The 26,292-nt window shown below is 36.3% G+C and overlaps 1 protein-coding gene across 6 annotated transcripts in view; it reads left to right on the top strand.

Annotated features, from left to right (window-relative positions):
- TTLL11 (tubulin tyrosine ligase like 11) overlaps positions 1–26,292 on the top strand; it is a 250,784-nt gene that overhangs the window by 33,629 nt on the left and 190,863 nt on the right. For all 6 annotated transcript variants that reach the window (XR_012486781.1, XM_074292973.1, XM_074292977.1 and 3 more), the window contains one exon: positions 248–381. Coding sequence is in view for 5 of the 6 variants with exons in the window: in XM_074292973.1 (XP_074149074.1) it covers positions 248–381 (134 nt within the window). In the remaining variant the exon portion in view is untranslated. The remainder of the gene's footprint in view (positions 1–247; positions 382–26,292) is intronic.

The raw sequence follows: 26,292 nt of genomic DNA, 5'->3' as shown, positions 1-26,292 counted from the left end.
CTTTAGTTTTTCATGATCTTTTTCATCTTTGTAAGCAATGCTACCATCAGATTCATTTTTTACGTAATTCTACTTAAAAATATGTTGGATAGAGGACTTTATAGGGTAAGTCACAGGACAGTGACATGTAAAAAACTTTACATGTATTTTTTAACATTCTATGTTCTGAAGTCTAACATTCTGTGATATAGAAACCCCACAGTGCTACATTTTCAATGTTCTTTTTCTTCTTTTCTCCTCCTACCAGGCATGACAGAAATGGTGCGGAAAATTACTCTGAGCCGAGCTGTGAGAATCATGCAAGATCTCTTTCCTGAGGAATACAACTTCTATCCTCGCTCATGGATTTTGCCTGACGAATTTCAACTATTTGTTACTCAGGTAGATCCTTTTCTGAGGACATTCCAATGTTAAGAGTCATGACTTATATTTATGTCTATGACAATTTTGGTAACAATTAATACAATATAGTGCTTTAAAACCATTTTTGCATGTATTTTCAAACAGATAATCAGTCCAATAAACATTTGTTTAATACATACTATGTATGTATGTACATCTGTATATGAAATATATGTTGCTGGGAACCAGGGGAGATACAAGAATAATTAGAACCTGACCCCTACCCTCAAGAAGCTTGTAGTCTAGTAATGAAATTAAGGCATGAATATAGGTAAATGCCACGCAAATTTAAACATGAGCAGGAAGCTTGTAATTAATTAGACTTGAGGTCAAGCTTTACTTCCAGTGCTTGGTAGTTGTGTGACACAGATAAGTCTTGTAACCTCTCTGAGCTTCAGTTTCTTCATATGTAATATTGGAGATGTTGGTGGTGTCTATTTCACAGAGTTTCTGGGAGATTTAAATGAGAAGTAGATATAAAAAATTTGTAGCCTTTGATGAGCTACATGAGTGCCAGTATATCTTATTTCCTCTGTAGGGCTTTATAGGTTATAAAGAAATTTTCCTCGCAGTAGTCCTGTTGAGGTAGTTAATGCAAGTATCATCCCCTTTGTATAGATGGGAAAACTGATTCCCAAAGTAGTTCCATGAATTTCCTAAAGTCAAAGTAATCAAAGTTAAAGATCAAATCCATGTCTGCTGACTCCACTGCACAACTTACTGAACTGTACTGCCCTATATAGAAATATATAAATGCAGGGTTGAAAAGAAAAAGTAGGGTAACTGACTTGCATCCAAATTCTGGCTCTGTCATAAACCTTGGTCATATAATTTAATTTCTCTGAATAGTAGCTTTCTCATCTGTAAAATAATCTGTAGATCAGATGACCTGGATAATCCTTTTCCTGCTCTAAATCTGTTATCTCTACTGTGAGGCTTTGTTGGAGACACTTTTGGAAGTGGTTCCATATAGAAGCGATTCAGTCCATATAGAAGCAGCTGGACCTAGGGCCTCTTCCTGCATGGTGACTAACTGGTTCTGGTATGTTAAACAAGTCGGTTAACTTTTCTGGGTCTCAAGTCTTTCATCAACAAGATGAAGGAATTGAAATAAATGCTTCCTATAGTCCATCTCATCTTTGAAGTTCTATGATTCTGTGTTCTAGCATTCTAGCATGTTGTAAGGTCCCTGTCAATTTTGCCATTCTATGATTGTATTCTCAAATTCTATATTCTAAAGTTGTTTCTAGCTTTTAAGTATTCTAATATGCTATGTTTTGATGTCTGGAATTCTATGTACAAATATTCTTTGTTCCAAACATATCAAGCTTTGGAATTCTAAGCTCTAACATTCTGTACTTTAAGGTCTCATATATTGCTAAAATTTTCTGGACCTGTGCCATTTTGGATAGTATTTTAGTAGGATTTATCTATTTTATGGATTAGTTTCCAAGACATTGACATAAATTACTTGTTTTTCTGTTTTGCTCTATATTTTTGGTATATATCTGATGTGTCTTACTGTGTTAAATTATTCAAAAAATTTGATAAAATCATTTCTTATCCAACATTAAAACTGAAGGTGACTTAGAAATGTTAATTGTCATTAGTTACTACATATTATTTCTATAGCTTTTTACATGGAAACATCAACTTCTTTCTCTTACTTGCTTTGTCTTTTGGTATCATTTATTGCCTTAGAATTGCCTTGGAGTCAGAGCTCAACACATTCATTTCTGTACCATTTTTTCCCTCTTGAGCCAGTAGAAAAATCTCAGCTTTAAGTGTATATCCTTTGCATATTTCTACAACAGATCAAGCAAATGTCACAGCCAGCATCAAGTTAATGAGCATTTATGAAGTATTTCCTGTGTAGCAGGCTCACTATGCTAAGTGCTAGTAATACTTCCTTCCCCCTTCCCCCCCCAAAAAAGGGCAAAAATCAGTCTCTGCTCTCAAGGAGCATACAGTCTAATGGAAGAGAGAACATGCAAGCAATTATGTACAAAGAAGACATATGTAGTATAAATTAAGATACTCTCAGAGGGAAGGCTCTAAAATTGAAGACTGGAAAAGGCTTTTTTGTAGAAGCTAGAACTTTTGTTGCGACTTGGAGAAAGCTAGGGAAGTTAGGAGGAAAAAATAGGAAGGGAAAAAAATTCCAGCTGTGGGAGGCAGCCAGTGAAAAATACCTTGAGATAGGAGAAAGTGGGTCTTACTCAAGGAACAACACATAGGAAAATGGTACTGCTACATTGAGTGCTGAGATCAGGGGCTGAGCGGAGTTGGATGTTAAACTGGAAAAGTAGGAAGGGACAGAATTATGAAGGGCTTTTAAAACCAATCAGGATTTAATACTGGAAGCATTAGGGAGCCATTGAAATTAAGGGGATAGGAAGTAGGGATTGTGTCATGGTCAGATCTGTGACCTAAAAGATCAGTTTGGCAGCTAAAATGAGAATGAACTGGAGTGGAGAGAGATTTGAGGTAGGAAAAAATCAACTAGGAGGCAGAAGAGGGAAGAAAATAGATAGATAGATAGATAGATAGATAGATAGATAGATAGATAGATAGATAGATATTGATAAATATACATAGATGTGAGTATATACATACACTCATGATATTATGAAATGACAGGACTTTACAATTATTTGGTTGTAGGAGGAATGAGTTGAGGAGTTAAGGATGACACCTAGGTTTTGTGTCTGGATGACTGGAAGGATGATGATACATTCAATAGTAATAAGAAAGTTAGAAGGAAGTTATGGGGTTTAGAGAGAAAGATAAGTTCAGTTTTAGATATGTTGAGTTTAAGATGTTTCTATGGCATCCACTTTAAGATGTGAAATAGGCAGTTGGAGATATGTGACTGGAGACCAGGAGATAAGGTAGGACTAAATGAATTGATCTTAGAATTCACTACATAGAGAATTGAATTGAATTCATGGGAGCTGTTAAGACCACCAAGTTATGTAAAATAAAGGGACATGAAAGTAGGGCCCTGGGAACATCCCTGGTTAGCAAGCATGGCCTGGATGACGATTCAGAAAAAGCTACAAACCTGGGTCTATCTTGATCCTAAGTCGAATATTCTTTCTTCTATAATAATGATATTAGAGGTAGTAAATGACAATTTCCCCCCCCGAGGCTGGGGTTAAGTGACTTGCCCAGGGTCACACAGCTAAGAAGTGTTAAGTGTCTGAGACCAGATTCGAACTCCTATCCTCCTGAATTCAGAACTGGTGCTCTATCCACTGCGCCACCTAGCTGCTCCTAAATGACAAATTTTAATGAAAAAATGTTATGCTCCAGCGAAACTGGAATGATTCTGCTTATTGCTTGATCAAATTTACTCCTCTCCCACCTTTATAGCAAGAATCGATCTTCTTCCCTCCATCCCTCTTCCATCTCCACTTGTTGGAATCTTTTTTTTTTTTTTTTTTTTAAATGGCTCAGATCATGAGCCACTTTTTTTCATGAAGGTATTACTTAACTCCTTTCTGGTGGATGGGATTCCTCAAGCATTTTGCCTAGGCCACTCCTTTGTGTCTATTAAATTATTTTATATCCTCATATAATTATTTGTGTTAACTTCTTTGAGGTTTAAGACTAGGACATTTTTAAATTTTTCATTCCCAGAATCCACTTCAGAGCTTTATATATAGTGAGTACTTCATCAATGTTTGTTGAATTATGTTAAAATGAATTTTATATTAAAGTCTGGAAAAGATTGTCACAGTTTTACATTTGTTTAATGGAAAAAGCAGTCAAATTTTAAGTCAGAACTTAAACAAAATGGTAATTTAGCCTTTATTTGAAGATTTACAGGGATAGCATTATCCACTCATTACTCACTAAATTCTGGCCCTTTCCATATTTTAATGGCTCCAGTTAGAAAGTTTTCCTTACATGGAATAAAAACTTGTCTCCCTGAGATTGACATCTAGAACTTCTAGTTCTGCCTGCCCTCTAGAGCTACAAAGAGTAAGTCAAAGTCCTCAGTGCAATAAAACTTTTAAACACTTAACTAATTTTTAAAGGTTCTGAGAAGCCCAGGAGCCTGCAATTACTGTTGCTTTGGTGATGGTATTTTCAGAGTGGCAGCATGGTAGAAACAAGGGCCTTGGGGATTCAAGTCAGGAGACCTGGGTTATAATCCTAGCTCTCTCTTGCTATGGAAAGTTCTTTGGATTCAGTTTCCTCTTTAGTAGGAGTTTTGCTTTACTTTTCACCTTTCTTTTATGTCCTGTCTTTGTAAAATGTAAGTTCCTTGAGGGCAGGAGCTGTTTTTCTCCTTGTATTTGTATTTTCAGTGCTTAGCACAGTGGCTAGCATGTAGTAAGTACTTAACAAATATTTGTTGATTTGATTTGATTTCTAATATTCTATAAAGAAATATCTTTCAAATACATCTACAAATAATGCATGTCATACATGAGTTGGAGCAATTAAGTGAAGCTCTCAAGGGTGAGGTGGCATGACACATGGGGTAGAGCCAGTTTTGGAGCCAGAATGATCTGGATTCAAGTCCTATCTCTGATACATATTGGCTGTGCGACTGGGAAAGTCACTCAACTCTCTGACTACTGGAGAGAGTGTCCTCACCAGGAAGTTAAGTTATACCAGTGAAATCACATCTACTTCTTGTTCCTGTCATGAGTAAATTCAAAATAATACATAGGTTTCAATTATATGATCTTTTTGGTAAAGACTTTGGTAAATTATGATATCTTATGCTATTTTAGCATTTGATGTTTCCCTTTCTTACAAGGAATTACTATTGCATTTATTTTGGGGATGGAAATGAGAAATTCACCATCTCGTGTTATCTGTTTGAGAAAGTGCTATCCACATGTGATCAGCAGGTGGCACCAGGGATAAACACGGAGCTTTCTCAGTGGAAAATTTTTTGAAGATGAAATTTTAGCAGATGGCTAATAAAAAAAAATCTTTGGCATTGATTTTACATATGGTCTTCCATCTGGATATTTGAGAAAAGTACAGTTTTTGTTATCAAAACAGTATATATTATGGTGAAGGAGTTTGTATTTGAAATAGTTTCTTTTGAGAAGAAGCAATATGATTTATAAGAAAAAGCGCTGGACTGGGAGTTGAAAAGCTTAGTTCTAGTGCTACTCTCTGCCCCTTAATCACTATGTGATCTGTGATCCTAGGTTCCTGGGCAAGTCACTTACCTCTCTGGTCTAAGTGTGTGTGTGTGTGTGTGTGTGTGTGTGTGTGTGTGTGTGTGTGTGTGTGTATATACACACACACACACACACACACACACATATATATACACATATACATATATATACACACATATAAAGTAAGAGTATTTAAATGGAATATTCTCAAGATTGCTTCTGGATCAGATATATAATGAGGAAAATAAAAGACTAAAGGTGGGGAATTTAGGGAACTACAGATATGAAAGGTTTGCTCCAAACCTACCAACAGAGATGCTGCAAGAGCTATAGCTTCTTTTTTTCCATCTGTTTAGGATTTTGTTTCCTGTACTTCCAGAAATAGAGCTTCACCTCCTGCATAGATATTTCACACTGTACATGGGGCTTTTGCTTAGCTCAATATGTTTAGTGGAAATCTGAAACTGGAAAAGTCAGTTTTCTTTTAAAAAAAAAAGCATGCATGTTTGTTCAGTTCAATGAACAATTACATCCAATCATTATTAGTTACCTATTTTGTTGATGACTTTGTTCTAGGTGCTATGTAGGATAGAGAGAAAAATAAAATGTGCTTCCTTTCTTTACAAATCTTATAGTAGGAAAAATGGGAAAAATTAGATACCAGAATTTTGGTGCATAAAAAGGTACAAAATAAGTACTATAAGAGTTCCTTTGGAGGAGTGTTTACTTCCAACTACAAGGGGGAGATAAAAGGAGGGGAGATAATTTATTCAAATGTTCCTTTTAAAAAAGATTTCTGTGAAGCATGATTTTTAAGTAGAATGACAATTGTATAGGGAATAAAGAGATCTGGATTCTTGTCCTCGCTCTCCCAAGAAGCTTATGTGACTATCCCTCTACTTGACTTCGTTTACTTATCTATCAAAATGGGCAGATTGAGGGACAGCCAGATGTGTGAGTCTGGAAATGTCACTTAACCATAATTGCCTTTCTCTCCTCCTCTCCTCCCCAAAATGATGAGCAGATGGAATAGGTAATTTATAACATGATTCCAGGTCTAACATTCTGATTTCCTTATTCTAACATTCTCATCATCTAAGTTTTCTTTTACCTTTAACATTCTTTTTTTTTTCCCCTCAAAAATGCTTTCAGCTCTAAACACTTTTAATTCTGGGATGTTTGTCTTTTGTTTGTAACTTCTTCCAGAGAGCCTTATGTCAAAATTATGTTGGCAAAAATTTCCACTGCCAGGGTTTATTTGTGCAAGGGTCAGCATGTAATCAATCATCTTCATCCTTAATGCCTAGATCAGTAGTGCCTGAGGCTAGTGAAGTAGTAGATAATGAAGGCTAAAACAAAGCACTGCCTGCATTGAGAGTTGTAGTTCAAGAAAAGATTGTGGGAACCTCTGGCAAAAGAAATCTCTCAAAGTCTTCTCTGCATAATATGGAAATCTCTTCTCTGGGGAGTAGTTGAGCCTGCATCTCAGCTCAAGACAGGAAAATCATTCCCAACCATTCTGTCTGTAGAGCCAAAGAATTTCAGGCTGAGCTAGAAGGGCCTCACAGTTCAACTAGTTAAATCCTAATCAGAAGCAAGAATTGACGGATTCCTTGACAAACTGACATCCTTGACCAAATGGTCATTCAGTATCTGCTTGAAACCACCCAGTGATGGGACTGCTTAGTAAAAATACCCAGCAAAATGACTTATTCCATTATCAGAAACTTCTATTAGGAGGTTCTTCTGTATGTTGAGCCAGTATCTACCTTTCTATAACATAAAGGACAATAGTGTTTGAGACAAAAAGTCCTACCCAAATTGACTACTCAGAGATCACTCATAGAAAGCAGAATTATTTATTAGAATCTTGAGAAGCAAACCCCATCCTGGTCTGTGAGCCAAATTTAACAGCAGGATAGAGCCAGAGTCTTGAAAATGCTTACAGCTTTTGTACATTTTAAACAAAGAACCTCCAAAATCCCACCCTCTATATGTTGTGATTGGTCACATAAGTCTACTGTACCCCTAGTGGGTCAGTGGAATGTAGTGAACAAGGTGCTATATAGCTTCTTCGGCCATGTTGGACAATGGAATGTTGTTCAGGCCTTATCTAAAATCATGTCACTCCAGAGAAGCTGAAACTGAGGCCTAATAGGCTTCATCTACTTTAGTTAACAGTCTCTGATCAATATGTGCTGTAAGTTCTTCACCTTTTCCCACACAGTCCCCCATTTTATTCATAAATATATTTGTATATATATATTTCCTCATGAAGAACTTACATGGTGGTCAAATTCAATTAGCCTCTCTACACATTGCTTGTTTATCTCCTCATCTGGATCATCACCAGTTTGTCCTCATTACCCACTAATGAATGCTGGTGAACACAATTAAACACTGACCCGTCATTACAGACAATATTTAACTTGCTCCATCTGTTTCTGTACTCACCACAATCTATGATATCTACCCTCTCTGGTTGATGAATAAAAAGTCCATTCACACTTACTTTCTCCCATCCATAGCCCTGCACCTGTTTGATTTAGGCAATGCCCCAACAAGGTACCCCAGATCAATACCACTATCAAGATTTTACATACACAGTTCATCAGGTCCTTTTCAATGTTTCTCTCAGCTTGTTATCTGGATTCAGTTGGGAAGTCCACACCCTCAGAGTGTCTACCAGTCCTTTACTTCTGGTATGCAAGTCCACCCTCTTTCCTCTGCAGCACTGCTGTATCTGATGTCAAGAGGATCTCGAATGGCCCTTTCCAGCTCAGGGTCAGCTTGTCCTCCTTCCACGTCCGAACCAGGACCCAGTCTTCAAGCTAGAACTTATGCACTGTGACTCCTAAGGAAGCCCTTTTAGTTGTAAAGTGTAACGTGCTCTCCTGGCAGTTACAATTACTAGCTTAATAACCGGTAGCACACTCAACAACAGCCACGTGTAATCTTAAAAGCCTTTATTATACCTACTCACATAATGCCCTAACTGATGCCCTGACTGGTTGGTTCCCGAGTGAACACCTGGTCAGAAGACCCATGTGTTCACTACCAAAACCCTTACCTCTTTTGGCTATCCATCTTGGCTTGGCCACCCAGGCTAGGGAGCCAAGGTGAAGAACGCCAGGTTAAAGAGAGCGACTGCTGCCTGCAGTGGGCTTACATAGGGCCTGTGAGGTCACACACACAGCCAATCAGTGAGAGAGTCACCAATTACGAAGCTATCTCAATATGACCAGGATCCTGCCCAAGGGCAGTCCTAATATCCACAGAAATTACTTCCGGGCCTCAATCCCGATGCACTGTGTCCGCCCATTTAAAGGCCCCTTACAATTCCCTTTCTCTTGTTTTGCGGGAACCGCACATCTCACCAAGCTAAACTTTTAGCACCAGCTATAGTTCACTTGATCCATGAGATGACAGAGTGTTATGCCCAAGGAGGTACAAAGCAGCAGAGCAGTAAACAGAAGTATGACAATGAGAACCAGGCTCAACAGTGGCCCAAGTGTTCAACCCATTCATCAAAGTCATACTCGAGATAATAAGCCAAAGAGGTTGGATGCCAATGAGGTAGGATGTCAACACTGAGGTGGGAAGTCAACAAGGTAAAACATCACAATTCTAGTTAACAAATATCAGTATGTAGGTTGTCACAATTCTAGTTACATTTATCAACAGTTCTAGACCAATTCTAGTTCTCTTTACAATTTTCTGTTGCAACTTGTCACAATCCTAGAACAATTCTAGCTTTTCACAATCCTAGAACAATTCTGGCTTATCACAATTCTCAATCGCACTTTTCACAATCCTAGAACAATTCTGGCTTATCACAATTCTCAATTGCACTTTTCACAATCCTAGAACAATTCTGGCTTATCACAATTCTCAATTGCAACTTTTCACAATTCTCAATTGCACTTTTCACAATCTAGAACAATTCTAGCTTATCACAATTCTCTGCACTTTTCACAATTCTAGAACAATTCTAGCTTATCACAATCCTAGAGCAATTCTAGTTTCACAGGTGCACATAAGCAAAGTCATGTCCAATAACATTGTCTCAATAACAACGGCAGGTGGGTGTGTTGGTTTTTCACCCACTAATTTAAAAGCATAGTCCTTCTTAGAAAGCATAGGGCAAAGGCTCTTCCCAGGCCACCATATGGCAAGTAGCCACAGGAGAAGCAAGCAGGCCCATTGTCCATTTACAGTCTTTATATTGCATATCACCCAAAACAGTCCATTTCAGCTGCAACACTGGAACTGTGTCTGGTGTCTCTGGTGTCACGGTCAGGAGGGGCATTGCTGCCATCAGCGTCTGAAGGGCTGCGGACATCTGGCTGGTCTCTCTGGACTGTTGTCTGGTCCTTCTCTTGGATCCCCAGGTTACAAAAGTCTCTGGTGGGGATGAACTCTACTGCTGGATCTGCACCTAGGAAGGAATGTACTCGGGGCCCAACTTGGGCCTTTCCAAATGCCATCCAGGCCTTTCCACATCACAGTGGAAACAAAGTTGTTGTCAAAAAGATTAACAAAAGTCAGACAAAAGTTAGTCAGTTTGTCACTTAGCTGCACTTTCTGTGTATGCCCGAAGTGCATTGCTAAGGTAAAAGGCAAAGAATTTAAAAATGTAAAACCAAAATAATTTAAAAGTGTAAAACCAAAATAGATTAAAAATATAAAACCAAAATAACTTTAAAATGTAAAATCAAAATACTTTGAAGATGTAAAATCAAAAATGTTTAAAAATGTAAAATCAAAATTTAAAAATTGTAAGCAATCACATATCCCAAAATTCCCTTCTCTTGTTTAGAAGAGAAGATCTTGGGGATAGTCTGTGCAGTAATGACTTTACTAATAGGATTATAAGAGGCCAATGGAATGTGCAAAATCAAATTCAATGCAAAAACACCTAAAGGCAAAGAAAGTATTTGTAAGCCAATCCATAACTGTCTTAAATGCATGTGAAATTTCTACAATAGAAAACTGGTTGATCACATGTCTAGCTGCTTCTCCAGATTGGAATGAGGTCACAGTGTCCATTGGTCTTAAAACATCCACTCATACAGTTAATGAAAAAAGAACACTCAGCTATATCCCTGAATTCTTTTGCCTAAAAATCAAAGTTTGAGTTTCTGATACCGAATTGTACTTCAGGAGTGTGAATCAATAAATCTGATATTACTTTTCCTCCTGGGTCAAAGATCACACACTGTCTATTTATTCTAGTGATTAAAACAGCAATTTTCCAACCCATTCTAAACATAAACACTGTTTTATAAGTACCCGTAGGGGGTTGGGAAATCAAGCTCACCTGTGGAAGTGGAAAATCCACGAGGTAATAAAAGAGGAGTTCCAACTCTCCAAAGACGATCCTAGCAGTTTTACAAGTATAAAACTCCACTCTCTCTAACTGCAAGGTCTTGTCCCTGTAAGGTTTCTTAGAAATTAACTGAACTGTATTTTTAAAACTTTTCAGATTATACTCAATACCCCACAATTCCTTTTTGCCTTGGGGCATAAAGCCTACTCCTGTCCTTTGAAATGAAGACACAGGAGTTTTAAATGGATTAATGGGCAGTGCTGATGATATTATCGCCCTTCCTTTTCCTCCTCCCCCTTCTCCCTTGGCCCAAGAAGGTGAGGCAGAGGGAAGAAGAATTGGAAAATCCCCCAAAGGCTGATTTAAAATCAAACCTGAGCTTTGCACATAAAAAGAACTAAACTTCTCAATGGAAGAGTAATCAATAAATTCCTTAAAACAACAATGCACAAGGTAAACCAACAAAACGCTAAGAAGAATTTCTACAACTGAAGTCCATGTGGTTCCTTTATTTCCTTCCTTAGTTTCAGCCACTGGTTTGAACTCTTCCTGTTCTATCTGTAGTAACCTAGCTTTTCCTTCTTTCTCTATCTCAATCTGTAGTTTAACCTGCAATTCCAGAAACTCTTGCTGTGGCATTTTATACTCTATACTGTCACACATACGCATTAGCTCTAGGTTGCTCCCTCTCCGAGATATATTTATTGGGTGTGGGGATAGCCTTTGCAGAGCTTGATTACAAGCTTCCTGCTGTTCTTCAGTGGTGATCTCTGTTAAAAGATCTTCCATCTGGCTCTTTAACCTCTTTATATAAGCATTATGTTCAGCTGTGTCCTTGAGCCTGATCCCAGAGTTACCTGGGTCCATATTGCTTCTCTGTCTTCCCTCTTAAGTGGCGTTTCTACCGATCTTTCAGAATCTTAATTCTGAATATTAAATATTTTCAAAACCTGATAATTCCTGATGTGTCCACGTTGAGCGCCATTTGTAACATGCTCTCCTGGCAGTTACAATTACTAGCTTAATAACCGGTAGCACACTCAACAACAGCCACGTGTAATCTTAAAAGCCTTTATTATACCTACTCACATAATGCCCTAACTGATGCCCTGACTTGTTGGTTCCCAAGTGAACACCTGGTCAGAAGACCCATGTGTTCACTACCAAAACCCTTACCTCTTTTGGCTATCCATCTTGGTTTGGCCACCCAGGCTAGGGAGCCAGGGTGAAGAGCACCAGGTTAAAGAGGGCGATTGCTGCCTGCAGTGGGCTTACATAGGGCCTGTGAGGTCACACACACAGCCAATCAGCGAGAGAGTCACCCATTACGAAGCTATCTCAATATGACCAGGATCCTGCCCAAGGGCAGTCCTAATATCCACAGAAATTACTTCCGGGCCTCAATCTCCCGATGCGCTGTGGCACCCATTTAAAGGCCCCTTACAGTAAAGATTTCAGATGTTACAGTAAAGACAACATATTTCTTAAAAACAAATCCTTGGTTTCAAATATTGGATCCAAGGAAGAATTTTGAATCCCTTTTGGATAAGGGTGGCCATACAATAATTCATAAAGGGACAATCCCACATCTCTTCAGGGTTTTGTTCTAATTTTTAATAAGGCAAGGGGAAGGCACTTGGTCCGGGGCAACTGTGTCTCAGCCAATTCATTCAGTTGCTGTTTAATTTCCTTATCAATGCTTTCCACTTTACCTGATGAGGGCAGACGTTATGGGGTGTGTAAGTCCCATGATATTTCTAGAGCTTGGGCCTCAGATTGGAGAATGTTAGCCCTGAAAAGGTGGCCTTGGTCTGAATCTGCCTGCTCCACCAACCCATACCCAGAATATGTTCAAGGAATACTTTTATAACTGCCGAGGCAGTTGCCCAGGCAAGGGGAAAGGCCTCCACCCATAAGGTCAGATGGTCTACTACGACCAACAGGTATTTGAGATTATCAAGCTGCCATCAGTGGAACAAGTCCACCTGTGTGCCTTGGAAAGGCCTGATACCAGGGGGCCTTCCTCCTTTTTGGACTTGTCATTGGGCCTCCCTATTCATCCTCTGACAAACAGGACACCTGCTGACCAGTTGCCTGCTATTGTGTACAAGCCAGTGTCACAAACTTAGCACCACATTACATAGGCCTTGGACACCCCAATGACTGCCCTGATGTAAATGTTGGAGTACATGTCTCATTCCTGCTGTGGTCAGTACCTTTCTGCCATCAGGGAGGAGCCAGTGCCCTCTTTATCCTCCTGAGTGCCAAGGCTTTGGTTTTCCTGCTTCTCTTCTGGGGTAAGGGAAGGTTTTGCCTGTTTTGCCTCCTCATCCACAAAGCAGTTTCCCTTTATTTCAAATGAATCTCCTCTTTGGTGCCCTTGCACATGAATCACTGCAATGTTCTTAGGTAACATACGATTAGTCAAAATTTCAGTGACCAATGCCCTGTGTGCCAATCCCTTACCTTTTCTGTTTCCATTTTTTCCCTCAAGTAATTTACAGGGTCTAATTTCTTTTTACCTTCACTTATACAAAGACTTAAATATTTTATCTCACATTTCACAAATTGCAATTTGTCTTAAGAAATTCTCAGTCCCTGTGCTCCTAAATGATTTAACAAACTGGTAGTGACTTGGACAAGGTCGGTCTTTTTCCTCCCTGCCACAAGAAGATCATCTACATATTGTAAGACTTTTAACAATAAGAAATTTATCCCAGAATGTTCACACAATTCTTATATACCCAAGTAAATGTTCCATAAATTGAATATTATACCAATCATTTTGCTTTTAAAATGCCCAATACACAGAAAAATCCCAAACTACATATTGTCCATAACAAAAACATTTTCAAAAAGACAAAGGCAAAAACTATTATCCTTGGAGTCCCTCTAAATAATTGACATCAATACAGTTAATTAAAACTTCCTGTTTTCACATAAAATAATCTGAAAAGTTCTTAAAAACATCAATTAAACCTTTTTTAAAATAACCCTTTCAAACTATATATCACATTTCTGATCATATTCTTTAAACACGAAAACCATTATGTATCTAAAGAAACAAATATTCAATCAATTAACATCTTTTAAGAGCAGCCTGACCCTTTAAATCACTTTGCTTTCTTTAGCCAAAAAACGACTGCAGCTTTCCAATGCTGCTCTCCCCCTGCAAAAACACATCCCGTCTCACAGCCATCTCTCTGTGACTACCCTTTCCAACCAGTTCCTTCTTTTTCCCACTGATTTCTTATTGAAATCATTTGCTCCCACTAATTAATCCTTCTTAAATCACCTTCATTCTCCTTTTTTATCTCTGTCTCTCTCTCCTCCCAATGCTTGCTTACTCAAGCCTTCTCCAAATACTTTAAACACTTCCAAACCAATAATTCTTCTGACTAGATGCTCCATTTAAACTATTAATTACTTTTGTAGATTAATCTCTCTTGTCCCTTTCTAAATCACCTTTTTTTTCTTGTCTAAATCACCTTTTTCAAAAAACTTTAAACTTTAAGATTCATAATACGTTAGTTAATAACTTTATAAAACCCACATGTCCAGTAAACATAACCCATAATGTTAACAAATTGCCCAATGTTTCAGAAACAAACCAAATAGGTTTTTTTTTCCTTCTTTCTGCCTGAGTGCTTCAAGGCCACTAGCAGAAACTTCTTTTTCCCAGGTGGCATTAGGCAGATAAGGTTGTATTGCCATTACTCCTCTCTAGCAGATTTTGACAATCTGCTTTTCAAGGAAAACTTCCCCACCAGTTTAAAATAGTCAAGTTTTTTTTGTTTTTTGTTTTTTGTTTTTTGTTTTTGTTCTTGTACTTACAAATTGGTACAACAGGTTAAAAAGTTTAAAATCACAAAAATTTTATACCAAGCATAGTTGCAAGATGAAAATGACCAATTGCCAAATTTCTTAACCATTGTTCTTAAAACTCTTAATCAAATGTTGTAGACAATTACCCAGTTTAGCCTTCTTAAACTTTCTGTTCTCTAATTCCATGAAAGCAAACTTACTAATAATGATTTTTCTTTTTTTAGAAGTATGCCTAGTTTTCCCACAGCTCCAACAGGTCAGAGAGCCCCCGTGTTCAGCTATTTACCTCTCTTACAATATTTTTATTCCTCCCTTCCAATATCGGCAACTTCTGATTTCCAATCCACATGCCAATTTAAAGTTATTTTAAAATTAACCAATACTTTAGTTTATGAAATTTCCTAAAATCTACATAGATATTCCATTCAAACTTCTTTTTTTCTACCTGAGCCACTCTAAAAGAATTACTACTTTGAATGAATTTCAATTCCCACAATTCAGCCTGATATTTTTCTAAGCCTGTAACACAAAGGCTGAATTCTTATCTCTTATGAGCTTGCTAACTTTTAACACAGAACACAGAATGCAAAGCAGACAAACATACACACAGACAGATACAGAGTTCTATTTTTCTTGAATTCCCTAACGTCCTGACATAAATCCTTGGACTGCTATCTTTCCATATTCTCAGTACTAGTATAGGTCACCCTTACAACCAACAGTCACCTGAGAGCACTCTTGACAGCCCTTTCCTTGGAGTCTGAGCAGCCCTCCAGTTCTTTTAGAGAGCTTGTCTCTCCCTGGGCCAATAGACCCACCGGTTTCAACTGGGGCTTACATCTTGAGCTACTAGTAGATTTTCTAGACTGTGCTGGTGGGCAGGACTTGTCCATTGTCCTCTTTCTTCAATCTTCAATGTTGCTTTCCACTGAGTATCTCCACCTCGGGTCGTTGTCTAAGAGGGGAGGGAGGCTGCACACCCAGAGCCAGAGACCATGAAGAAAACTGTTCCGTGGGCACCCATCCCTGTTCGGGGTACACACAGCCATCTCCCCCAAAGACTCCATCCCAGAGAGCCCCCAACTGTTTGGGACAAGAAGACCCTACCCAAATTGACTACTCAGAGATCACTCATAGAAAGCAGAATTATTTATTAGAATCTCAAGAAGCGGACCCCATCCTGGTCTGAGCCAAATTTCACAGTTGGATAGGGCCAGGGCCTTGAAAATGCTTTCAGCTTTTATACATTTCAAACAAAGAACCTCCAAAATCCTGCCCTCTATATGTTGTGATTGGTTACATAAGTCTACTGTACCCCTAGTGGGTTAGTGGAATGTAGTGAACAAGGTGCTATACAGTTTCTTCGGCCACGTTGGACAATGGAATGTTGTTCAGGCCTTATCTAAAGTCATGTGACTCCAGAGAAGCCGAAACTGAGGCCTAATAGACTTGATCTACTTTAGTTAACAGTCTCTGATCAATTTGTGCTGTAAGTTCTTCACCTTTTCCCATACAATAGGAGCAGAGATAGAGAAATGGAAGGGACTTTAAAGGTTGTCTAGTCTAACCCTTTCATTTTACAAAGGAAGCGAAGATGGGTTAAATGGCTTATCCAGATAACATAGATAACATAAGTGGCAGGGTTTGAATTTGAACTCAGGTCCCTTTATTCCAAAACCATAGCCCTTTCCTTTATACAGTACAGCTTCCTCTTTACCCTTTAGCTCTAATTTTCTCCTCTGGGACCAAACAAGCACAAGATAACCTTCTGGATATTTATAGATATAGATCATGTTTTCATTAAGGCTTTCTATTTTACAGGCTAAACATATTCAGTTCCCTCAACTGACCTTCATATGGCATGATTTGTAATCCCCTCTTAAGTGTGCTCATCTTTTTTTGTATATATGCCATTTGTCAATGTTCCACTTATGTGACATCCAGAATGGGACACAGTATTCTAGATGGAGTTTGATTAGGTCAAAGGGTAGTGGGAATATTACTTTTTGTCATTCTGGACTATATATATGTATGTATGTATATATATATATATATATATATATATATATATATATATATATATATAGTCCAGAATGACTATATATATATATATAGAGAGAGAGAGAGAGAGAGAGAGAGGGTTATATTTCTTTGATCGAAGCTATTTTTTTTTTTTTAAAGAAGAACTAGTTTACAAGTTTTCTCTTAAAAATATACTCATGTCTGGAATGCTCTATCACTCAACCATCAATTCTAAGAATCCTTGGCTTCCTTTAAGATTCAGATCAAGAACTACCTCCAAAAAGTCTTTCCTAGTTCTCTCAGTTATTAGTGCTTCCTTCTCTAAGATTATCTTCCACCTATTATGCATTTAACTTATACGTTCTTATTTATTATGTTTTCCCCATTCGATTGCAAGCTATTTGAGGATGGAATTGGTTTTTTGCTTTTTATCACTTTGCATAATAAATGGTTGTTAATTAATTAATTAGCCTTAGGAAACCGAACTAGGATTCATCAGTAGAAATGCATGGAATAAGATTTTGACTTATTAATGAGAAATTTCATGGGTAGAAAAACTGTTCTGTGTAGTGAATTGTTCTGCATGACCAGAGATATTCAGTCAATGGATGGACAGCTACTTGTCAGGTATGTGGTGTTCTCTGAAGTCTTCTTTCATTGAGACTCTATGATTCTGTGTATTTGTTTAGGAATGATTTTGCTGCCTTGAACACAGATTTTAAAGGTCAGGAAAACTTTGCCTTTCTAGAGTGATGAATAACGTAATCTTTTTTTTTAAAAAATATTTTAATAGTTTTTATTTATCAGATATATGCATGGGTAATTTAACAACATTGACAATTGCCAAACCTTTTGTTCTAATTTTTCCCCTCCTTCCCCCCCCCCCAGATGGCAGGTTGACCAATACATGTTAAATATGTTAGAGTATAAATTAAATACAATATATGTTTACATGACCAAACAGTTGTTTTGTTGTACAAAAAAAATCGGACTTTGAAATAGTGTGCAATTAGCCTGTGAAGGAAATCCAAAATGCAGGTGGACAAAATTAGAGGGATTGGAAATTCTATGTAGTGGTTCATAATCATCTCCCAGAGTTCTTTCGCTGGGTGTAGCTGGTTCAGTTCATTACTGCTCTATTGGAACTGATTTGGTTCATCTCATTGTTGAAAATGGCCACATCCATCAGAATTGATCATCATATAGTATTGTTGTTGAAATATACAACGATCTCCTGGTCCTGCTCATTTCACTGAGCATCAATTCATATAAGTCGCTCCAGGTTTTTCTGAAATCATCCTGTTGGTCATTTCTTATAGAACAATAATATTCCATAATTGAATAACGTAATCTTAACAACCAGCATTTATGTCAGAGTTTTTCTGTTACAGAAAATATATCATTTCATTTGATCTTTGCAAACCTGTGAGGTACCCAGGGTGCAATAATTATACTTGTTTGATCTAGGAGGAAATAGAGGCTCAGAGAAGTAAAAGGAATAAAGCAAAGACTATGAATAGGCTCAATAGCCCAGAGTGGCAGATTTTAAAAATTTAACTTTTTTGAGTTACATTTTAAATTCCAAACTTTCTCCCTACCTTCTTTCCCACTCCACACTAGAGAAGGCCATCATTTGACACAGATATATAAATATGTGTAAAACTATACTAGGCATACTTCTATTTCTCAGTTCTTTCTCTGGAGGTGGTTAGCATCTATCTTTGTAGGTTCTTTGTGATTGAATATTTATAATACTTAGATAATAGGTAGTTCACAGTTTTCTTCAACAGTATTGATGTTACTGTATACAACATTTTCTTCTGCTCATTTCATTCTTCATTATTTTATGCAAGTCTTTCCATGTTTTTTTTTTTTTTAATCAACATGCTCATCATTTCTTATAGCACAGTGGAATTCCCTCAAAATCATATACCTCAACTTATTTAGCCATTTCTCAATTGATGGTCATTCCCTCGAATTCTAGTTCTTTGCCACTGCAAAGAGAACTACTAGAAAAATTTTAGAACTTAGAGGTTATTTTCCTTTTTTCCTCATTACCTTGGGAAACAGATCTAATAGAATTCTGGGTCAAAAGGTATAAGTAGCTTCATAATTCTTTGGGAATAATCTCAAATTGCTCTCCAAAGTAGTTGGATCAACTTGCAGCTCTACCAACAGTTTATTATTGTCCTAGTTTTTTCACATCATCTCAAACATTTGTCATTTTCCCTTTCTGTCATTTTTGACACTCTGATAGATGTGAGATGATAACTCAAAGTTGTTTTAATTTGCATTTTTCTAATCAATAGTGATTTAGAACTTTTTTCATATGACTATGTAGTTTTCATTTCTTCATTGAAAAACTGTCTGTTCATATCATTTTGTCATTCATCAATTGAAGAATGACCTGTGTTCTTATATGAAAGTGGCAAATTTCAACTCAATCTTGGGAAATTCTCTCTTGTAGTCAAAGCTACCCAGCAGTGGCATGGACAGCTTTGAAAGGCAGCAAACTCCTTCTCTGATAGACTGGATGGTCCCTTCTCCAGTAGGATTGAAAGCAGATTTCTGTTTCAGATAGTAGTTAGACTAGATGATATCATTCTGACCTTCTGCTGTTTGTATGGTCTTAGGACTTGCCTAGGGTTACACAGATAGATAGTAAGTAGCAGAGCTAAGAATTGAACCCAGCTTTTTGACTCCCAAATCTATCATTTCTCCTATTTCATAAATACAGATTATGTTTCATTTCTTCAATTCTATAGTTTTTTTTTAAGTTCTTAATGATTTTTATTTTAGTCAAGTATCTTCTTTATTGAAGTAGAGATGTCTAAGAGGGAGACTATAAATCTCATGTGAGGAAAGAGTATTCATGACTTAGTCATTTCTGAGTCAAATTATGAAAATGGGTCAGTCATCTTCCCTACCAAAGAAATGGAAAATTGTTCAAACCCTGTTGCTGTCTAATTACTTCTCAGGAATCTAATGAAAGCGAGAACTGAAGCAAATATCCAAATATGGAAAGGTATTGTAGTGAAATCTGCTAGAACAGATATTTTTCTCACATTCCTTCTACTTAAATCTACCGCCTTCTCTACACTGTTCTATACCATTCCTGTTATTGTAAACCAATTAAAGATTTATTAAATAACTACTTTGTGCAGAATACTCTGATAGGCAGTGGGACAGATACAGATTTTTGAGGTTGGGTAGAACATGACTTGGAGTCAAGACAGACCTGGGTGTTTTGAATATAGTCTCTTAACAATTATTAACTTTATAATCATGATCATGCCATTTTACTTCTCTGACTCTTTTTCCTCATCTTTTTTTTTTTTCCCCCTCCCCCTGAGGCTGGGGTTAAGTGACTTGCCCAGGGTCACACAGCTAGGAAGTGTTAAGTGTTTGAGATCAGATTTGAACTCAGGTCCTCCTGAATTCAAGGCTGGTGTTCTATCCACTGCGCCACCTAGCTGCCCCTTTTTCCTCATCTTTAATATGGGAATCACTGTACTCTGTATCTTACAATATTGTGGAAGTTGTTCAAGTCCCTGCTTTGTCACTTACTATTTGTGTGATCTTGGATGAGTCATTCAATCTCCCTGGGCATCAGTCTCCTTATCTATAAAATAAAAGGGTTTTGCTAGATGACTGATAATGTTTCTTCAGACTTTACGTTCCGTGATCCTGTGATTTCATTGATAGGGCATTTCCTCCACTTATGCCAATCACAACTGCATCCATACTTACCCATCTTTTAGAACTCTTTTATGATCCTCCATGCTTTAGTCATGTGGATAGCTAAATTAGCCCAACATGTAGGAGTCATCCTGCCCTTTCTCTTTATATTGGAAGGATACCAAAGGAGCACATGGGCTATTTTACCTTTGCTCTCACATGTAACCAAACTATCTTTTTAGATGTTTCTTTGATGATACCCTTCATGTTGGGTTTCTTTGTAATTCCTTATTTATACTATGTTGCAATTGGTTCATCTATCATATGTCTCACAATTGACATATGATTTATATTCATTTTCAATTTTTTGGAGTATAATGTTCCATAATATCATATATATGCATATATATGAAGATAGTTAATATTAAAAAGGATGTAGATTTGCAGGACTAAGTATCGGCCAATATCTTACACTGTAAACCAAAATAAAGTCAAAATGAGTATGTAATTTAGAAGTAAAAGGTGATATCATAAACAAATTTGGGGGCCATGGAATAGTTTACCTGTCAGATGTATGGAATTTATGACCAAACAAGAGACAGAGAACATTACAGGACACAAAATAGATAATTTTGATTATATTAAATTAGAAAGGTTTTGCACAAACAAAACCAATGTAGCCATTTCTTAAATTTTATTTTGCAATAAATTTCTCTGATAAAAGCCTCATTTCTCAAATATGTAGAGAATTTAGTCAAAATTATAAGAACATGAGTCATTTCTCAACTGATGAATGATTGAAAGGATAAGAACACGTAGTTTTCAAAAGAAGAAATCAAAGCTATCATAGTAATATGAAAAAAATGCTTTAAATTAGTATTGATGAGAATTTAAACAACTCTTTATTCCTATCAGATTGGCTAATGTGACAAAAAAGGAAAATGACAAATATTGGAGAGAATGTGGAAAAATAAGGATATTAATGTATTCTTGATGGAGTTGCGAACTAATCCAAACAATTTGGAGAGCAATTTGAAACTATGCCCAAAGGGCTATAAAACCGTACATAACCTTTGCAATGTCATTATTGGGTCTGTATCCCAAATATATCAAAGAAAAAAGAAAATATCATATTTACAAAAGTATGTATAGCAGCTCTTTTTAATGGTGGCAGAATTGGGAATTGAAGGGAAGCCCATCAGTTGGAGAATGTACAAACAAGTGATATATGATTGTGATGGAATACTGGAATACTCTTGTGCTATAAGAAATGACGAACATGATGGTTTAAAAAAAAAAACTGGGAACACTTATATGAACTAAAGCAAAGTGAAGTAAGCAGATCCACAAGATACACAGTAAGGACAATTTTGTATTATGATCAACTCTGAATGACTTAGCTGTTCTCAGCAATACTAAAATAATAAATAATAAAATAAACTAAGATAATCCTGAAGGGCTTATGATGAAAAATACTATCCACTTCCAGAGAAAGAACTGATGGAATCAGAATGAACATTGAAGCATATTTTTAAAAATACTTTATTTTTTCTGTTTGTTTTGTTTTGTTTTTTTGTCTGTGTTCTTTTGCAAAACATGGTTTATATGGAAATATTTTTCATGAGTACACATGTTTAATTTATATCAAAATGCTTACCTTTTCAAGAGAGGGAAAGAGGGAAGGAATTTGGAACTCAATTTATATAAAATGAATTTTAAATTGTTCCTATATGTAATTGAGAAAAAACAAAAACATTCTTTAAAAAAAACCAGCCCTTTCATTCAAAAAGCAACTTGGGTTATTGGATTATGAAAGAATCTTTCAATTTCTCATCAGTTTAGTTCCCTTCTTCCTATTTACTTCTGGACCCAATTCATCGTTTATTTGCATTGTTGTTCAACATATCCACCCTGATATATAAGCTCTCTCTATAAGTTGTCCATTCACTTGTATATTAGCATCTAAAAAACAAGGCATTCTTCATCCATATTGTTTTTCCTGGGTGTCTAGTTAGGTCAGATTTATTAGAGCAATTGTAATACATTTCATTTAGGAAGTTTTGCAAGATTAGGATCATATTTGCACACATATATAGACATGTATGCTCATGTGTTCATGCACACATACACACACAGAAATATGGAAGGAAGTTTGGAGGCCAAATAATCCAACCCTCTTATCTTACAGATGAAAGAGATTTGAAGAGGTTACATAATTCACCCAAAAACACAAGTTGTAAGTGATGGAGGTGATACTCAAAATGAGGTTGTCCAATTCCAAATATCATAGTTTTATATTTAAAATTTTCATATAGTATTTCCTTCTGGAGATTTGTGCAATCAGCAAAGTTTTATCCATAAGCCACAGTATTTGGAAGATTTCACTATCTTTAGGAAATCCCTCCTTAACTTGGATTTTGTGTTGAATGTCCTCCATCCCATACAGGAAACCAGGGCTACCTGGGGATTTTGTCATCCACTTTATCAGCACCTCTATTTTCTTCTGCTAGAAGGGCAACCTTTCTGACTGATCCTCTAGAGGTCAATTCTCCCTTTTCCTGTCTCCCACTTCTCTTCAGGAGTTAATCCATTTCTATCCAAGATGTTTTTATAGGTAGATGGATGACTGAAAACTCCTTTAACTCATGTATCTGTGTGTCTATTTATCTATGTTACCTCAGTCCATTTTTCACATCTTGTCCATTACCAAGAAACTGAGGCGTTGCCCTGACATTCTGTGTGAACCAACTCTGCCATACCTTCCACTTTTTATCTTGTGGTTTTAATCTGGGAACAATAATAAAATAGGTCCTAGCATCATTACAGAAAAGATATGGCAATTACCATATGATTCTACTCATAATCTTTGTTATATTCCAGAGAAAAAATTTTCTACCTTGACTATAACTTCCCTGTATGTGTTGTATCCTTCTATTAGAATATAAACTACTTGAGGGCAAGAACTGCAAGAACTGCCTCCTTTTTGTCTTTATCTCTAATACCTAGAATATATTTCATAGATACTTAGTAATGCCCCTTTTTTCTTCCTTGTCTTCCTTCCATCCTTTCTCCCTCCCTGCCTTGAATATTTTGGCCAGCATATATCTCCTTTTTTATGCTTTACCTGATATTAATCACCCGAGGATAGTGGAACAAGGTTATCTTTATTGCTATATTGGTCAAGGAACTTTGCATAATTTTGACATATGGTAAATGCCTTATTGGAGACTAGAAGGGCAACATTTTGTTCTATCAAATCCAGCCTGCTTAATAGTCACCAGATAATAAGCACAGAAGGATCTTGTCTTCTCTTTGTCTTTTAATCAATTGTATGAAGGTAAAGATGTCTACTTTTGTAATATCACTTGTAAAAACCTGCATTTTCCCTTTTCATACTCTCATGAAAGATGCCCTTGATTCATGTATAGATTATCTCATAAAAATGTTTCTGTAGATAGTAAAACAGGTATATGGGTCATCAATAACCATCAGTTATTAATGGACTGTTATGTTTGTTTTGGTGTGATTATGAGGTCTTTCAATTTTTTATGCTTTGGCATCATCTTTTCTGTATAATTTAAAGGGTGTGTTGTTGTTTTAATAAAAATCTTTTCAGATTATTTTGTCTTTTTGCTTTTTTCCTTCTAGTTTCATCCTTAAAATGGCTTAAATGGCTTTGCTTAGTTCAGTCAAGCTCTTTTAAAATTGTTTTTCTTCACTGCTTCTTGCTGTTTTATGAGGAGATACTACTTTTATTTGATAATTCTCAGTAAGCTTGTTAAATTTAAATTTTATTTTAAAAAAGCATTTATTTTTTTCTTCCCTCCCCCTTTAATTGAATAAAAAAGAAAAAGAAATGTTTTATAACAAATGTACACAGTCCAGCAAAGTAAATTGCTACATTTGCCATGTAGGCCTAAAATGTATGCTTCATTCTGCATTTAAAATCCATTATATCTCTGGCTGGAGATAGTGTGCTTTGTCTTCAGTCATCTGTGTCTTTGTCAGCGCATTGATCAAAGTTCTAAGGTCTTTCAAAGTTGTTTTTCTTTATAATGTTGTTATTATATAAATTGTTCTCTGTCTCAGAATGATTTTTCAAATGAAGTTATATTCTAAACCTCTGTTACCTTTGGCTGCCTCTTCTTTCTATTTGACAAATAAATCAAACACTTGCTGACTAAGGTGGATTTTAGGTTTTGAGGGGTCACTTTTATGGCAATTACTTCAGTTAGACTTTTGCACAAAAATGTAATTGATGGTTAAAGTATTTCTTTGTCCTTTTCCCATTTTTCAATGTCATTAGCTTGTTTGAGTAGTAGCTGCTTAGTAGATGGAAAACTAACAGGAATTAAGAAGGCCTGAGTTCAAATCCCATCTTGGATAGCAAATCACTTAATTTCTCAGCTCTCTAGGCACTTTCCCAGATTATTATGTTATAAAATAATTGTCAATATGTTTTATCCTTGACTAATTCTGTCCTTTGAATTGAAGTCTTATAATATCATATTATGAGTTGCTTTAATTTGAAGGATCTTACTATATTTTTGGGGTAGAATTTCTGTTCCTCTTTAGAATCTACAACTGATATCAATACATAAGCTACAGTTATCTCCATGGCAGCCTTTTTAATTTTATTTTTTTGCAAATATTTGTCATGATGATTAAATGTCTCATGAAATAAAATTTCTTGTTGCCTTTGGATGTTGAATAAACCAATTTTTCCAACTTCTTATTTTGCCTCTTCAAGACAAAGACTTTCTTATTAGAACATGAGCTTTTAAAGGGAAAGTACTGGATTTTTGTTGTTGTTTGCCTCTCTTTGTATTCCTATCACTTAGTGCCAGAAATGTAGTGGTAGCTGTTTAATAAATGCTTATTGAATGACTTCAAAGAGAACTTGTGAACCATTAATTTGTCCATTTAGTTGCAATTTCTTATGTTATTAAATTTTGTTTTATAGCAAGAATGTCAAGATAAATACTATTTATTTCTCTTTGTACTGTAATATGCCTATTCATTGGTTTATTGAATAAGAATTTTGTATTTAAAAGTACCAACAAAATTAAATTTTATGTGCATTCTAAAAATTGTGAGATTCTTAGTACCAAGAGTGTTCTGGTAAATGCTGATAAATAATGGGGAAAATGTACAAAAGGTTCATATTTAAATGTAATCTGAATTATTAAAAATTTCTCCAATTTTCAAGATATAAATATTCACATTGAAAATGTAACAATCAACTTCCAAGCCAATGCATCTTGTCTCCAGCATACTTCTACTCTTAGCCTCCTCTGGAGAAATGCCCCTCCCCATACACAATTGTTATTATAGAAGCAAGGGATGCATAAGATTGAGAGCTATTTAAATTTTTTTCTTTGTTTCCTGAGTTACTATGGCCAAATAATCCATTTCTCAAGTAGCTTGCTTACTGATGATGAACCACCCCAAACTTAGGTAAGTTAGTCCTTGGAATTCAGTCATAGTACATTTCTAGGACCCCACTTGGATCTTTTTTAGCTTAATAGGAGATGTTTTCCATTTTACTGATAATGCCTTTAGTAACTCAAACTTATCTCCCATGCTAGAATAAGGCACTAGAATTAGACTTTGTAGGGATTAAACTTAAAGCACTATATAAATATGAGCTCTAATGATGTATATCATATAGTTCTTTACTCTCAGGGATCTTATAGTCTAATCAAAGAAGAAGACATCCTCACTAATATCTACAATATTTATGACAAATATAGGAAATAAGTAACAAAATGAAGATTCCAACAATATTAATCTCTCAAGGAAGTGTTAAATATAAGTTTTCAAGCACTCTCTGTCTCTGTCTCTGAGACCTTTGTCTTTCTTTTTTGCTTTGGGGTTATTTTTTTG

This window comes from Sminthopsis crassicaudata, chromosome 2, assembly GCF_048593235.1.
Source record: "Sminthopsis crassicaudata isolate SCR6 chromosome 2, ASM4859323v1, whole genome shotgun sequence".
Classification (NCBI taxonomy): domain Eukaryota; kingdom Metazoa; phylum Chordata; class Mammalia; order Dasyuromorphia; family Dasyuridae; genus Sminthopsis; species Sminthopsis crassicaudata.
The sequence above is the reverse complement of the archived record's forward strand: the minus strand, read 5'-3'. Positions and strand labels throughout refer to the sequence as shown.